This window comes from Macrobrachium nipponense, chromosome 31 (genome assembly GCF_015104395.2).
Source record: "Macrobrachium nipponense isolate FS-2020 chromosome 31, ASM1510439v2, whole genome shotgun sequence".
NCBI classification, from domain to species: domain Eukaryota; kingdom Metazoa; phylum Arthropoda; class Malacostraca; order Decapoda; family Palaemonidae; genus Macrobrachium; species Macrobrachium nipponense.
The window spans coordinates 18,459,553-18,474,303 of NC_061093.1; the positions used below are offsets into that span (position 1 = coordinate 18,459,553).

General features: G+C 41.9%; 1 protein-coding gene across 4 annotated transcripts in view; it reads left to right on the forward strand.

The window, feature by feature from the left end:
• The window catches only part of LOC135206659 (uncharacterized), a 117,692-nt gene that overhangs the window by 62,957 nt on the left and 39,984 nt on the right, over positions 1-14,751 (forward strand). For all 4 annotated transcript variants that reach the window (XM_064238026.1, XM_064238024.1, XM_064238027.1 and 1 more), the window contains one exon: positions 13,573-13,755. In XM_064238026.1, the coding sequence (XP_064094096.1) occupies positions 13,573-13,755 (183 nt within the window). The remainder of the gene's footprint in view (positions 1-13,572; positions 13,756-14,751) is intronic.

Here is a 14,751-nt window from a genome sequence, read left to right on the forward strand (position 1 = left end):
AGACACCAAGAGCCTAGTAGGCGCAAGAATGTTTTTGACTGCCAGGAGCCTCATTCTTCTTATAAGATTCAGCACTCCCCTTCTCGGGAAAGGAGTACTTCTCCCGGGAAGAGCCCTATCACTTCCAAACGGTCGCCTTCAGTGGAACATTTGGAAGAAGTGTCGGATGATGAGAAGCCCGTAGATGTAGCAGTTTCAGACTACAAGAGGCTCTCACTTCTGCTTCTCAAGGAGTTTGGAGACTCCCTTCATCCTGCTGATCCTCCATCACCAGGATCACTTATGTCCAGTACCAAAGCCCATAAGTCTTCTTCGTTCGTTAAGATGCGGCCGGCATTATGCATGAAGAAGGCTTTGAAGACATTTACAGAATGGCTAGCCTCTAGAAGGGAAGCTGGTAAAAGTTTTTTCCTGTCCTCCTTCCAAATTAACAGGGAAACCTGGAAGGTGGTACGAGACCAAAGAACCCATGGGTTTGGGCCTTCCATCATCCGCAGACGCGGATTTTGCCTCTTTGGTAGACGCATCCAGGAGGAAGTCTTTGCTTTCTGCAAAGGCAACATGGGGCATGTGCGAATTGGACCATCTTCTAAAGGGCCTCTTCAAGACTTTAGAAGTTTTTAATTTTATGGACTGGGTATTGGGAGCATTAGCCAAGAGAGCTCAAGACACGGACTTCGTCTCGATGGAAGAGCTTTCAAGTGTTCTGGCTTGCTTGGACAGAGCAGTTATGGACGGCTCTGTAGAAGTTGCCTCTCTGTTTGGAACAGGAGTGTTAAAGAAGAGATCGGTCTTTAGCTCTTTTCTAGCAAGAGCCGTATCTCCTCTTCAAAGATCCTCTCTTCTTTTCGCTCCCCTGTCCTCTCATCTGTTCCCGCAGGAGACGGGTTAACGGAGGTAAGCAAAATCTCTTACGGAGAAAGCAACCCAGGATCTCCTCACACACTCGGCTAAGAAGTTTAGGCCTGCCGTGCCTATTGAAAAAAGAGAGAGACCCTCTTTTGTGCAGCCCTTTCGAGGTGCCTCCTCTTCTAGAACCCCTCTTAGAGGTCGCAGACCAGAACGGAGGAGTAGACCATCTAGAAGGTCCTTCGGGAAATCTAGATGAGCAGAGAGTCCTCAGACAAAAGTAGGCGCCAGACTACTCCATTTTGCAAAAGTCTGGGCGCAGAAGGGAGCGGATTCGTGGTCCCTCTCGATCCTGAAAAAAGGATACTTGATCCCCTTCAGGGAAAATCCGCCCTTGACGACAACTCCAAGGGAGTTGAGTGCAAGATACTCAGATCCGGTCCGAAGACTAGCTATTCTTCAGGCAGTGGAACAGATGATTTCCAAAGAAGCAGTAGAACTGGTACAAGATCTCCAGTCTCCAGGATTTTACAATCGGTTGTTCCTGGTACTAAAAGCATCGGGGGGATGGAGACCGGTGCTAGACGTCAGTGCCCTGAATTTCTTTGTTATGAAGAAGAAATTCTCGATGGATACGTCTTCCTCTGTTCAGCCTGCTCTTCGTCCAGGGGACTGGATGGTGTCCCTGGACCTTCAGGATGCGTATTTCCATGTGCCAATTCATCCGGCATCGCGGAAATACCTAAGATTTATGTTCCAAGGGAAAGTCTTTCAGTTCCCAGCGATGTGCTTCGGACTTTCGACTGCCCCTCAAGTCTTCACGGACATCATGAAGAATGTAGCTTATTGGCTACATCTGGAAGGGATCAGGATCTCATTATATCTAGACGATTGGCTAATAAGAGCCCAATCGGAGAAACAATGTCTGGAGGACCTTTTCTTAACTCTCAATTTGACAAATTCCTTGGGACTTTTAGTCAATCTTGAGAAATCCATGCTGATTCCCCAGCAAAGCATTGTCTATCTGGGGATTCAGATGGATTCTCGGGATTTTCTAGCGTATCCTTCGCAGGAAAGGAGAGAACGCTGCTTGGAAAAGGTGGCAGTCTTCTTAAGGGAAGAACATTGTTCCGCGAGGGAATGGATGAGCTTACTGGGGACCCTCTCCTCGATGGAACAGTTCGTTTCCTTAGGAAGACTACACCTAAGACCCCTTCAATTTTATCTGAAGGAGAGATGGGATTGGAAGTCTCAAGAACTGGGAGAAACCTTTCCGATCTCGAAGGGAATCAAGGAGAATCTCCTCTGGTGGTTAGATCCACAAAAACTAAGCAAGGGGATCTCCCTTCACTTAAAGAACCCTCGCCTAGCGTTATTTGCAGACGCCTCAGATTCAGGGTGGGGAGCGACCTTAGGTTCGGAAGAAGTGTCAGGCACTTGGGAAGGAGAACAAGTGTCCTGGCACATAAACAAGAAAGAACTAACAGCCATTCATCTGGCTCTAGTTCATTTCGAGGAACAGGTCTCAGGTCTGGTGATTCAAATCCACTCGGACAATACAACAGCCAATACAACAGGGGGGGAAGCATTCCTTCTCCCTGTACGAGTCAGCAAAGGATCTGCTGATTTGGGCTCAGGAAATGGAAATCTCTCTTCTCACAAGGTTTGTGCAGGGAGAGAGAAATGTCCGGGCGGATCTGTTGAGCAGGAAAGACCAAGTCCTACCCACGGAATGGACACTCAATCCTCAGGTTTGCCAACAACTTTGGCATCTGTGGGGAAGACCCAGTATAGACCTGTTCGCGACCAACAAGAACTACAGACTGGAAAATTATTGCTCCCCGATCTCGGATCCGCAAGCGATAGCCGTAGACAGCTTTCTGCTAGATTGGGCAGGTTTAGACGCATTCACCTTCCCTCCTTTCAAGATAGTAGGGGAAGTATTGAGGAAGTTCGCTTGCTCAGAGGGAACAAAAATGACCCTAATAGCTCCCTTCTGGCCAGCTCTCGACTGGTTCACAGAGGTACTGGAGTGGATAGTAGATTTTCCAAGATCGCTTCCACTAAGGAACGATCTTCTCAAACAGCCCCACTTCGACAGATTTCACAAGAACCTCCCCGCTCTAAGTCTGACCGCCTTCAGACTGTCGAAGGACTTGTCAGAGCAAGGGGTTTTTCGCGCGAAGTTGCAAAGGCTATTGCAAGAGCCAGAAGAGTTTCCACCTCTAAGGTGTATCAGTCGAAGTGGGAGTTGTTTAGAAGATGGTGTAAGAGTAAGAAAATATCCTCTTCCAGTACCTCTGTAACTGAAATTGCTGATTTTCTTCTCTATTTGAGAAAGAATTGTAACCTGGCAGTATCTACAGTAAAAGGTTACAGGAGTATGCTGGCCTCAGTCTTTCGACATAGAGGTCTAGATCTTACGAACAATAAAGATCTCCATGAAAGACCAGAAAATCAAGAAACCTAGCTGGAACTTGGATGTGGTCCTTAAGTTCCTAATGTCAGAAAAATTCGTACCTTCTCACACAGCTTCATTTAGAGACTTAACTAGAAAGTCCTTATTTCTGTTCGCATTAGCAACAGCTAAGAGAATTAGCGAGTTGCAAGCCTTGGAAGGTAAAGTTGGTTTTAGGAAGGATTCAGCGGTTTGCACCTTTAAACCACTTTTTCTAGCGAAAAACAAAAATCCCTCAAAACCATGGCCTAGAAGCTTTGAGGTAAAGGACTTTCTTCACTAACAGAAGAGAACTAGAGAGGACTTTGTGTCCAGTCAGGGCACTCAAGTTCTACCTGAGGAAAAAAGTGTTATTAGGAGGTACAGAAGAAAGTCTTTGGTGCTTGTAAAAGATCCTAAAAGATCTATTTCAAAGAATGCCCTAACGTTCTTCATAAAGGATTTAATAAAGGAAGCTCACCTTACTTGCGATGAAGAGCACCTCAAGATTCTCAGAGTAAGAGCACATGAAGTGAGAGCCATAGCTACGTCAATGGCCTTTCACAAAACCTGGTCTCTTCAGGCTCTGATAGAGTCAACGTTTTGGAGATGTAACTCTGTGTTCGCCTCCAATTATCTAAGAGACGTAAAAATTTCTTACGAAAAGTGCTTTGCTCTGGGAGCGTATGTTTCTGCAGATTCAGTGCTGGGAGAAGGAGCTGAGGCTAATCCTTCTTAACTTAGTTTAGTGTTAAAATTTTTCTTTATTGGTGGTTGTTTTTATTGGTTGATTGTCAGAGGGAATAGGGGACCCTCTTGCAATTCATAGGTTATAACAGTACTAACATGGTCAGGTGATCGGGATTGGCTTCAGTGCTCCTTGTGTTTAGTTATAGAAACCTTAACTCTGTCATGTAAGAGGGCTAGTCCCCATTGATATGACAAAGGTAAAGGCTCTACCATGTAAGTGGGTCAGCCCCCATTGGTACGATCCAGAGTAGGCTCTGTCGCGTAAGCGGGCTAACCCCCCATGACATGATCCAAAGAGTTATTCAGCCATAGGTCCATACCTCGCTGGGACTCTTGAGGCAGACAGACTTAGACAGTAGTCATGAAGTCTTCAGCCCAATCAGGTAGGAACCTTGGATTAATATATCCAAGAACATATGTTGTTTTTTCCCTGTTTTTCTAATGTATTTAGTTTAAGTATTATCATTATGTTTAGCTGTCTCTTGCCCTCCACCAAGGGTGCCAATCAGCTAAGTATATATCTGCTGGGTAAGTTTTCATGTACAAAACTTTATTGTATCTTAACAATATCATTTTTTATATCTGATGATTGCATACTAAACTTCAGGCAATGACAAAAAAAGTAGCAAAAAATGAACTCTTAATCTTAAAAACTAAGCGAGCTGTGCTTTTTTTAAAAAAAACTTTTCCGCTTCAGCACTAACTCCCGAACGCCGCTGGCATACGAGAGACACTTTGGTAAATAGTGGCTCAGCGTTTAAGGTTTAATTGACTATAGTAATTAATATGCAAACCCACTTTTTGTGGTAGCCTTGATAGCTGCCTTTCTACTCTGTGTTAACCCTTAAACGCCGAGTGGACGTATTTTACGTCAACATTTTTTGTCTCTCGGGTGCCGACTGGACGTATTTTACGTCGACATACAAAAGTTTTTTTTAAAATTCGCGGAAAAATACTTATAGGCCTACCAGCCAAAAACTCTTGAATCACGCGCCTTGAAGGATGCTGGGAGTTCACGGATCAAGGTGTTGTTTTGTTTACAATCGTTACGCAGGCGCGCAAGCGCGAATTTCTTTCTTGCCGCACTAAAAAGTATCAGTGACACATCTCTGAAATTATTTCGTCACTTTGACATAATTTTTGTACCATTTTAAATTAGCCATTACATGGAGTATTATATGAAAATGTGCGCATTTTTATGTAGAATACAACAAAAAAATACTCATGATTTTAGCTTTTATCAGTTTTGAGATATTTTCATATAGATAACGATAAGTGCCAAAATTTCAACCTTCGGTCAACTTTGACTCTACCGAAATGGTCGAAAAATGCAATTGTAAGCTAAAACTCTTATATTTTAGTAATATTCAATCATTTACCTTAATTTTGCAACTAATTGGAAGTTTCTAGCACAATATTTCAATTTATGGTGAATTTATGAAAAAACTTTTTCCTTACATCCGCGCGGTAACTCTTCCGAAAAAAATCATACATGTGATTGTGGTAATGTTTGCACCATTTTAAAATTAGCCGTTACATAAAGTTTTATATATGGAAATGTGTGCAATTTCATGCACAATACAACTAAAAATAACTCATGGTTGTAGCTTTTATCAGTTTTGAAATATTTTCATATAAAAAATGATGACAAATTTTCAACCTCGTTCAACTTTGACTCTACCGAAATGGTCAAAAAACGCAATTGTAAGCTAAAACTCTTATATTTTAGTAATATTCAATCATTTACCTTTATTTTGCAACAAATTGGAAGTCTCTAGCACAATATTTCGATTTATGGTGAATTTTAAAAAAAAACTTTCCTTCCCTCCGAGCGCGGATTCTCCGCCACAAATCTCCGAAATGCGTAGGTCGCATTCTCAGAATATTTGCCCCGTTTCATATTAGGCATTTTATAGAGTTTTATATATGAAAATGTGTGCAATTTCATCTAGAATAAAACAAAAAATATTTGAAGGTTGTAGCTTTTCTAATTTCTAAAATAATTGCATATGAAAAAATATATAAAAAAATTCGACATTCGGTCAACTTTAAACCGTCAGATATGGTTGAAAACTGCAATTGTAAGCTAATACTTTTAGTATAGTAATATTCAATCATTTGTCTTCATTTTGAAAGAAATTGGAAGTCTCTAGGACAATATTTAGATTTATGGTGAATTTTTGAAAAAATATTTGTTTACGTCTGCACGTTACAAATTCATGCATTATTTTGTGATAATATTTTCTCTGTGTTGCTTTTATCATTTTACAATGTGTTATATACCAAAATGATCACAATTTAGTGTAAATTACAACGAAAAAGAATTAACTCTTTATCTTTAACTGTTTTGCGCATAGCTCGATTTGAATACAATTATATATGAAATTTTGTTTTCGCGCTATCATATATCGCATTATTTATATATGATAATGATAATTTTTTTCATTTCTGATGGTTGCATACTAAACTTCAGGCAATGACAAAAAAAGGCGCCAAAAATGAACTCTTAATCTTGAAAACTAAGCACGCTGTGAATTTTTGAAAAAAATATTATTTCCGCTTCCGCGCTCACTCCGAGACCGCCTCGGCACACGGAAGACGATTTTTAATATACCCCTTCGGCGTTTAAGGGCTAAGGGTCGGCAGCAAGGATATACCAACATCTTTCTTAGTACATATTTTTGCCCTTTAATGTTAGGACAAGACATGTATTCCTCCTAAATTTACGCTTACACTTTGGAAATTGGCGAAGGGAACTTCAGAGGTTTGTCCTTTGTTTCTTCTGGTAATTCCTCTTCTCCTTCGTCCATTCGCTAGTTATCGGACAAAGATAGAAGAGAGGGCGTGTGGTGTGTTGGTGTTTAGAGGGTTTCCTCTCATTTCGGAGGGCGGTGCCCTTGGATGCGAGAGGAGTATCCTTATTATTTTATATCATATTTTCTTTCTTTTACAGGCTAACAGTGGTGATTGGATATCTCTTCGTGTTGGTTATCCTAACCTAGGAATTGTACCTGTGACAAGTAGTATGCTGTAATTTTGGTCCTCGAATGTGTGTACAGTTCCCCTGATTGGAATCATATTCATTTACCACTGCTATCCTGGAGTTTCGTCACTGAACAAAACCTTCGCCACTGCCCTATGATTGTTAACTCTATTCCTGCTGGTAAATATACCTCATCCTGTTAAAGAAGTCTTGCAGAATTTGGAGAAGTCGAAGAAAAAAAGAACTTGTCGAGTGTCGCATCATCATCTTCAGAATCATCATGTTTTTCCAGCCTTCACTCCTTCGACCTCAAAGGCTCCCTGCCAAAAGAGAAGGTAGTCTCCCCCCCCTAAGAAGTCTCGTCACGGGACCTCTAAGGGTCTGCCTCATCAAACTGAGGAGGCAGTTGGGTCTTCCACTGGTTCTCCCGTTCCTTCGGGAATAGGAACCGTCACGCTGTCCCTAGGGCCTAGCGTGTCGGGAGCCATAGGACAAACTTCAATTCGCACTTCTGCTGCTAGTCCTAGAGGTTATGCCCCTAAGACTAGTTCCATGTTGGGCGCTCGTTCACGAGTCCCCAAGTGCATGTAAATCTTCGGATTCGTGTGCATCCAGAGTCAGTGAAGCCAAGTCCGCTCACTGTCACAACTCTGGCACGAAGTGGAAAAAAGGAATGAGTCACTCAGGTGACTCACACCTTGCCAGTGATTGCTCTCGGGGTGATTGCTCAGTTCCCAGGGTTGATGTGATGGTCCTGCTGGAGACCCTGCATGCAGACACTGTTAGGGGCTCCCCCATTCAGTCCTTTTGAGAGGTTTTGGCCTCGACGAGGACTTGGGTGCGTCAGAAGATGGTATCGGCTCTCTCCAGTCAGGTGTATGCTCAGCCGACCAAAACGACAGTCGTTCACGTGACTGACCGGTCTCGGTGGCGGCAAACATTTCTCCTGCCATACAAGAGTTTCGTAACCCTCCTTTGGAAAGCGTTTTCTCTAGACAATAACGCTTTCTTAGACTCACATTGCCGTCATCTCCGCGGGTTGATGGCTGCGTGTGACTCGCTTCTCCTGCTAGTTCCACTAGCAAGATGAGCGAGAGTGTCCAGTCTTCCTCACCTATTTCCTCTACTTCCTATGGCTATACCGGGAGGGGAGAGGTGAATAGGAGGGATCCTGCAGAGTGCTCTCCGTATTTTTCAGCGTTTGGGACTATATTCTTGGAGGGCCCTTAGTGTCCTACCAGACGTTTGTCCATGTTGTTGAGGAAGGATCTTGTGTCAAAACTGGAGACTATGTCTCCATGGCTTTTTCTGTCCTTTGGACGGATTTCAATTCGCAGTCCCCTGTGGGTTCTTGCGGTTTGGGAGCCTCGATTGTATATTCTATTGAATTGTACTCTCATTGCAGTCTTAAATGCTCGCATTTAGGACTGGTTTTTATGCCCGTTCCTCCTCGATTTCTACGAGAGTCGATGAGGGGCCCCACCCCGATGATCTTTTGATGAAATTCAGGGGTCTCATCGAGTGCTTAAAATTCTTTGGAATTTCTAGAACTCTCTTGAGTGTTTCTGTCTTCTGTGATCTGCAAACACTTGGATGAGACGAAAATTCCTGATAATTGTTGCTGCAATATTCGAGAATCTTGCTGAATGCTCGAATTCCTTGGAATTTCTGGCATTCTCAGAGTGTTATGGTTTTTCTATAATTTCCAAACACTGGCAAGACAGACATTGTTATTACAAAAATTGGGAGTCTTGCTAAGCCATTAAATTCCTTGGAATTTCTGGTGTTCGCAGCGTTATTTGGTTTTCTGAGATTTCCAAACACTCGAGCAACAAGCATTCCTGATGATTATTACAATAATCAGGAGTCTCGCCGAGCGCCTGGATCCCTTTGTTTCGTTGGCGCTCTCTGAGTGCTCATCTTCATCATATTGCCGAGTACCAGGGCGAGACAAGGCTCACCCAATTATTGTCATACAAGAGTCAGGTTTTTCTCGCAGAGGAAGGGAATTCTTACGAATTCTAACACTCGCCGAGTGCTCATTATTACCAGTACAGATGATTTCACTCCTCAGTCTGGTTTGGAGTTATGCAGAGCTTGGAACTGCATGCAACGCCTTCTAGGTGAATGGTCAAGTACCGTCCTCGTGTATTGGACCTTACGGTTCGAACACGTACTACAGCAGACACAGAATCCCTCTTGTATGGCAGTGATAGTTCTTCGTTGACGATTACCACTCATAATTATGTAGTGGTGATCTGCTCAGCTCACTCGGCTCGACCAGATAGCTCTGCCGATCTGAGTGCTCAGCTCTAGCAAACAAACTCTCTGCTCTTGATTGGTGGGGTTCCTTGCCATGACATAGCACCCTCCCCTCCCGTTTTTCAGTGAGCTTTCAAGGGGTCATCGTCTTTCATCTTTGTCATCCGATGCCTCCTAACCTCCTTCTTCAAAGGGTTCCACGTCCTAAGAAGAGGAAGGTATTCTCCGCCCCTTAAGAAATCTTGCTTCGAGACTTGTAAAGGTCTGCATCCTCTCCATGAAGGGGAAGTAATTGGCTCTATTCAGCCACCTGCTCCTTCTGAAGCAGGAACCTGGATGCTATCCACAAAATATAGTCTCGGGAGCCCCAGGAGTTCGAACCCAGGTTTGTTGTGTCTGGTTCCTAGGGCACTGCTCATGGAACCAGGGCTGTCGGGTATACCCATCTAAAGTTCTCTCCGAGTGTACAACCCCCAAGGGGGGTCTTACGCTCACAGTCAGTGATAGATAGTCTTCTCTCCATCACGATAGTGGTGCAGGACGAGAGAAGGGACCGGAGCTGCATTGGTGGCTCAGCCCCACCAGTATTCTTCAGGTGCCAAGATCAATGTCGCTGTCCCACGGGACAAGGCATCTGAAGGAGATAGGAGGAAGTCCTCTGTATAGTCCTCTTCATGAGGTTCGATCATGGAGAAGATAGATTTGTAGCAAGACATGGCAAGTTCTCACCAGCTTTAACTGCATTTAACTCCAGTCAACTTTTGCTCGCGTTCACGCGAGCTAAACAGTTGTAGGAAATGAATGCTTCGTTTAACAGAGTGAGAACATCACAAGTTCAGGGAAGAATGGTCAAGAACAGTCAGTCCTCCTCTCTTTTTTCCCTCTACTTCCTGGTTATACCAGAATGAACAAGGAAATAAGAGGACTTCTATGGAATCTACTCAGAGTTCGAACCCGAGAGACTATGTTTTTGATTCAATCTTAGGATCTTACTGAACATATGTCAATCTGTTTGGGATGGATAGCACTGAGAGGTTTGAATGCCTCTCCAGTGCTACTGTTTTGGGAACAACCAGTTTGGCTTGAACTAGTCTTCTTCGGTATCCTGTTATCACCATACAAGTTTTCCTTTGGGAAAACTTCACCTTCGCTCTCTTCATTAGATAATGAAGTCCAGTCCATATTCTTGTCCCTCGAATGAAGAAGAATTAGGCTGGAGGGCAATTTACAGGAACCCACAAATATACTCGTATTTCTCTCATGACATGCTTCTGTTATCAGTTGCATCGTTCGAGTAGTAGGCACATATCTGTAAATTAATTCTTCTGTTATGTGACCGAGACGAATAGTACCTTCTCATAATTAACCTGAAACTCAGGACAGCTTTTCGGGTCTCCCAAGAGTTACCAGTTTTAATTTTGAGAAAACTAGTGGTTTTGTTTCCCAACAACACCACAGCATTTGCATTATCACTGAACAAGAGGATTTTCTTCCCTCCCATCTCGGTTAAAATGTAGATGCTCCAGTGTATCTTTTTTGTGGTTGATGGTTCTAGCCAAACGCATTCCTTCAAGGAATGCACTACCAGGCAACTCAGTATGACAAGTTGAGCAAGTGGTATAGGGCTCTGTCTCAATACTGCTCGCTCTCCCAGATTCTTTTCAGTTTGGTGTTGTTTCTCCTCTATCAAGGATTAACTACCATTTCGAAGCTCTCTGCCCGGCAATCACAGACTTAGATCTTTGGTTGGATCAGAATTCTCGCATAATGCCCATCTCTCCTGCACCACATTTAGTGTTGCGAGAATTTTCAGACAGAGGTATATCTCATTAGATTCGTTATCATCTATCTTTATAGTCCACTGTATAACAGAAGTCTGTAGCCTAGTCTTCTGTTCCATCGCACCTGCCCCATCGGCCGCTGCGATGATGGAGAATGATTTTTTTTTCAGACAATTTGAGTTTTGCCTTCTGATATACATTTCTTAATTCGTAAGCTGTTCAATTATTTTTTGTTCACCCCAAATTGTAAATGAATAACGAAAGACTTCACCTGTTCCCCGCCTGGCTAGCTCTGCTTCCAATGTAAATAGAAACTTCTTCCCTGATCCAACCCACAAGGAGCAGTTCTTCAGGCAGTACAATCCCTGTTTTCATTACTTAAAGGCTTTCCGCTTTCATTGCAAATTCCGACTTTCTTGCCGAGCAGCAGTGAAATAGCAGATAAATTTTTTCAGTCCTCTGTAAAACAACAGGGATTAAAGCCGTCTTCACTGGTTGGTGTCATCAACGGGACTTTTTCTATAATCAGAATCTTGAGAATTTACTTCTCTTGATTTAACTGTAAAGACGCAGGTCCACATTCACCTTAGTCATTCACTAGTAATATAGCATTGTCTCTCCTTGGTTGAGATTCAGCTACTGATGAGAAACTTCTGTCTTGGCATCACAAGGACCTCAGTCTCTAGAAGGCAATTGACTATCGTCTGATGTGCACATGCCTCGCGAGAATCATTATCTTGTCTCTCAACATCATTGGCGAACAAGATAGATGATCCGTGTGGTTGTTTTCAGCATAACCCTTCAAAAGGCAGGTGACATGTTGTGACTATGTCTCTGATACGTAACAGCTCAATCAGTTGGCATCTGTTGACAAGTCCGAGTCCTTCATGATCTGCGCTGTGGACTTTGTATTGGTTTATCCTGGTCAGTCATTACTTTGTCCTATTGGTGTGTTGCTGTACCCATGAAGGATCAACACCCTTCATTGAGTGTCGATGCCTTTATCCACTGCGGACTGCCAATGCAGAAGTGTCCAATGATACATCTTTTTCCAAGTCTTACGAGATTGTGAGAGACTTCTCTGCAATTGGATAGTCCAGTGGATGGGTACATTTCATTACTCCAAAGAATATGTAAGACTGGAAGATAGATGAGGTCTCATTGCGACCATATTTATATCTTTCTTCCTTCGGGTCTGCCCTCAGGTCTTTGGAGCCTCTTTTCCATGGACTGGTGGTGGACGCTTCCAGGTTGTGTTTGCTTACCCAGCTCCTTTAAGAGGACAAGTTGCATCTTGCCTATGGTGTGCGGTTGTAGAGGTAAGAAGGTGTGCGGTTGTAGAGGTAAGAAGGATGAGAGAGTGACTGGCCTCTCCATCTTCCCCTCCCTGTCCTTCTACTTCTCTTCCTTCAGTTTGGGGATAGGACTCGAACTTACACTAGCTGGTTGGGCGATTGATGTGGTAAGCTTACACATCGAGCTTTCTTTCTATTTTTCTTGTCAGAATTGTAGAAGCAATCCCACTCCTTCCTCTAGCAAGGGGAGGAAGGAGACTGGCAATAATGCAACCCTTCCCAGAACTTTGCATTAATGCCTCCGACTCTAAATATTCTTCCCAGCCCTTTTTCGGATGAGTTATGATTCCTCACTCATTTCAGGAAGACCCAAAAGTCTGACTTGATCATGCAGCTCCTGTACTCTGATCAAGTTGTCAGACTCGCTCTTACGACCAGGAGGAATAGCCCAGGTGTGCAGAACTCTAGTCAGGTCTAGAGGCTCACTCACATTCCTCCCACCTATCAGTGAGTCTTCCTTATGTAAATGACCGAGAGTTTGTATATCATGCAGGCACAAATCACAATTTTTGAAAGTAAATTGTATATTTCCTAAATATACAAACCTGAGATCCTTTACATTCATGCCCACCTCGTGCCACTCCTCAATCTGAACCTGGGCCGAAAGGCAAAGTGGGGTGTTTACATCCAGGCAGGCGGGCCTACCCGCCTACCAGACAGTAGTTACTGCCTAACCACCGTGTTCAAGAGTTTAACGCTGTAATTCCAGCCTACGCTGAAAATAATTCTTTATGACAAGAACCTCAGGTTTGTATAGTTAGGAAAAATACAATTACTTTTAAAAATTGTGATTTTAATGCATTCAAAAAAATTTTGATTTTAAAGCATACAAATTACTTTAAGCATACAAAAAATTGTGATTTTGAAGCATACAATTTACTTTAAAAAATTGTCATTTTAAACCATATTATTTGGAAGTAATTTTCTTTTTAAATTGCAAAGGCTATGATACTGAAGTTTTTTTTTTTTTTTTTTTTTTTTTTTTTTTTTTTTTTTTCCTTAATTGTAATTTTTTTCATTTATGAAAAATTGTATTTGGTACGTACTTATATACTTTGAAGTGCATATAAAAAAAAATATTTGGTTTTGCACTGTTGAACTTCTTTTCTGTTCAGTCTAGGTCTGTACACTAACAATGCATTGCTTTTATTGCAGATAAAGAAAAAGTCAAAGACAGATTTTTTAAACAATCCAAAGGAAATAATTGAAAATATTCTTCAGGAAAATAATGAATTGAATGCACATGGACGTACTTTTAATGTAGATTACCTAGTCCGGACCTTCAATAGAGTTCGTCATAGAATAAAGGAACTCCATCCTATACTTTGTACATTTAAGGTAAATCAAGCTGTTTTTTTTATTGTAAAGTGATTATTAGATCCTAATGGTATAGGTTAGATTGAGTAGTTTACTATATTACTGGACTTTAAAAAATGTGAAGGGAATATTTAATATCAACAGAGGTCTTGAAATGCTTCATCATCTTATGTGTATTTAGGTCTTATCTGTATGTCCAGATGTGTAATAAGTTCTCTCCACTCTCTTCTGCATTGTACAATTTACACCTGTTTCCATGTGTTCCAAGAATTCAGCTTCATCAGTGCATCTTCTTCATTATTTTGGACTTCTAATTCTCCTGTGTCTTGCTACATCCTTATCCAATGTTTTGAGCAACTGCTCCTGTCCACATCACAGACAGTGCCAGATAACTTACAGTCAACCATTCTCATCACTTGTTCATACCCTCTGCACCTTTGGGAGCTCAGCAGTTTTCTTCTTTTAAATACAGTTTTGCCATAATGAATGTTCAGATAAAATCTCTTTGAATTTCATTCCATTGTCTATGTAAATTTTCAGGTTTTCAATTTGTACAAAACGACAGTGGTCCCTCGACTTATGACTGCTGACATGACTCGCTCTATGTACCCAGTCTACGTATGTGCAGGTATTAACAATAAACCTGAAAATGGTTTTGCAAATATCATATGATAGTTTATTCCAAATATATATAAAAAAACATTACAAAGAGATATACAGTATATTATAGGAAACTATTGTAATTTATTATTGGATAGCAGTGCTATTCACTTATTGTTCTATTGGGCTTTCAGCTGTATTGAAACATTGTTAGTTCTCCCTTAAGACATCCCACTAATTCTTCAATATCTTCCTCTACAATTTCTTTATTTTTGAGATCAACATGTATGTCTTTGTCAGACCCTTAAAAATGTTAGGCATTTTTTCTGTATGCAGTGCATTGCATACACATTTCTGTCACCCCCTCCTTATTTCATTCCCTGTTCTTTATGCATAGTTGGACAGATAGAAATACTT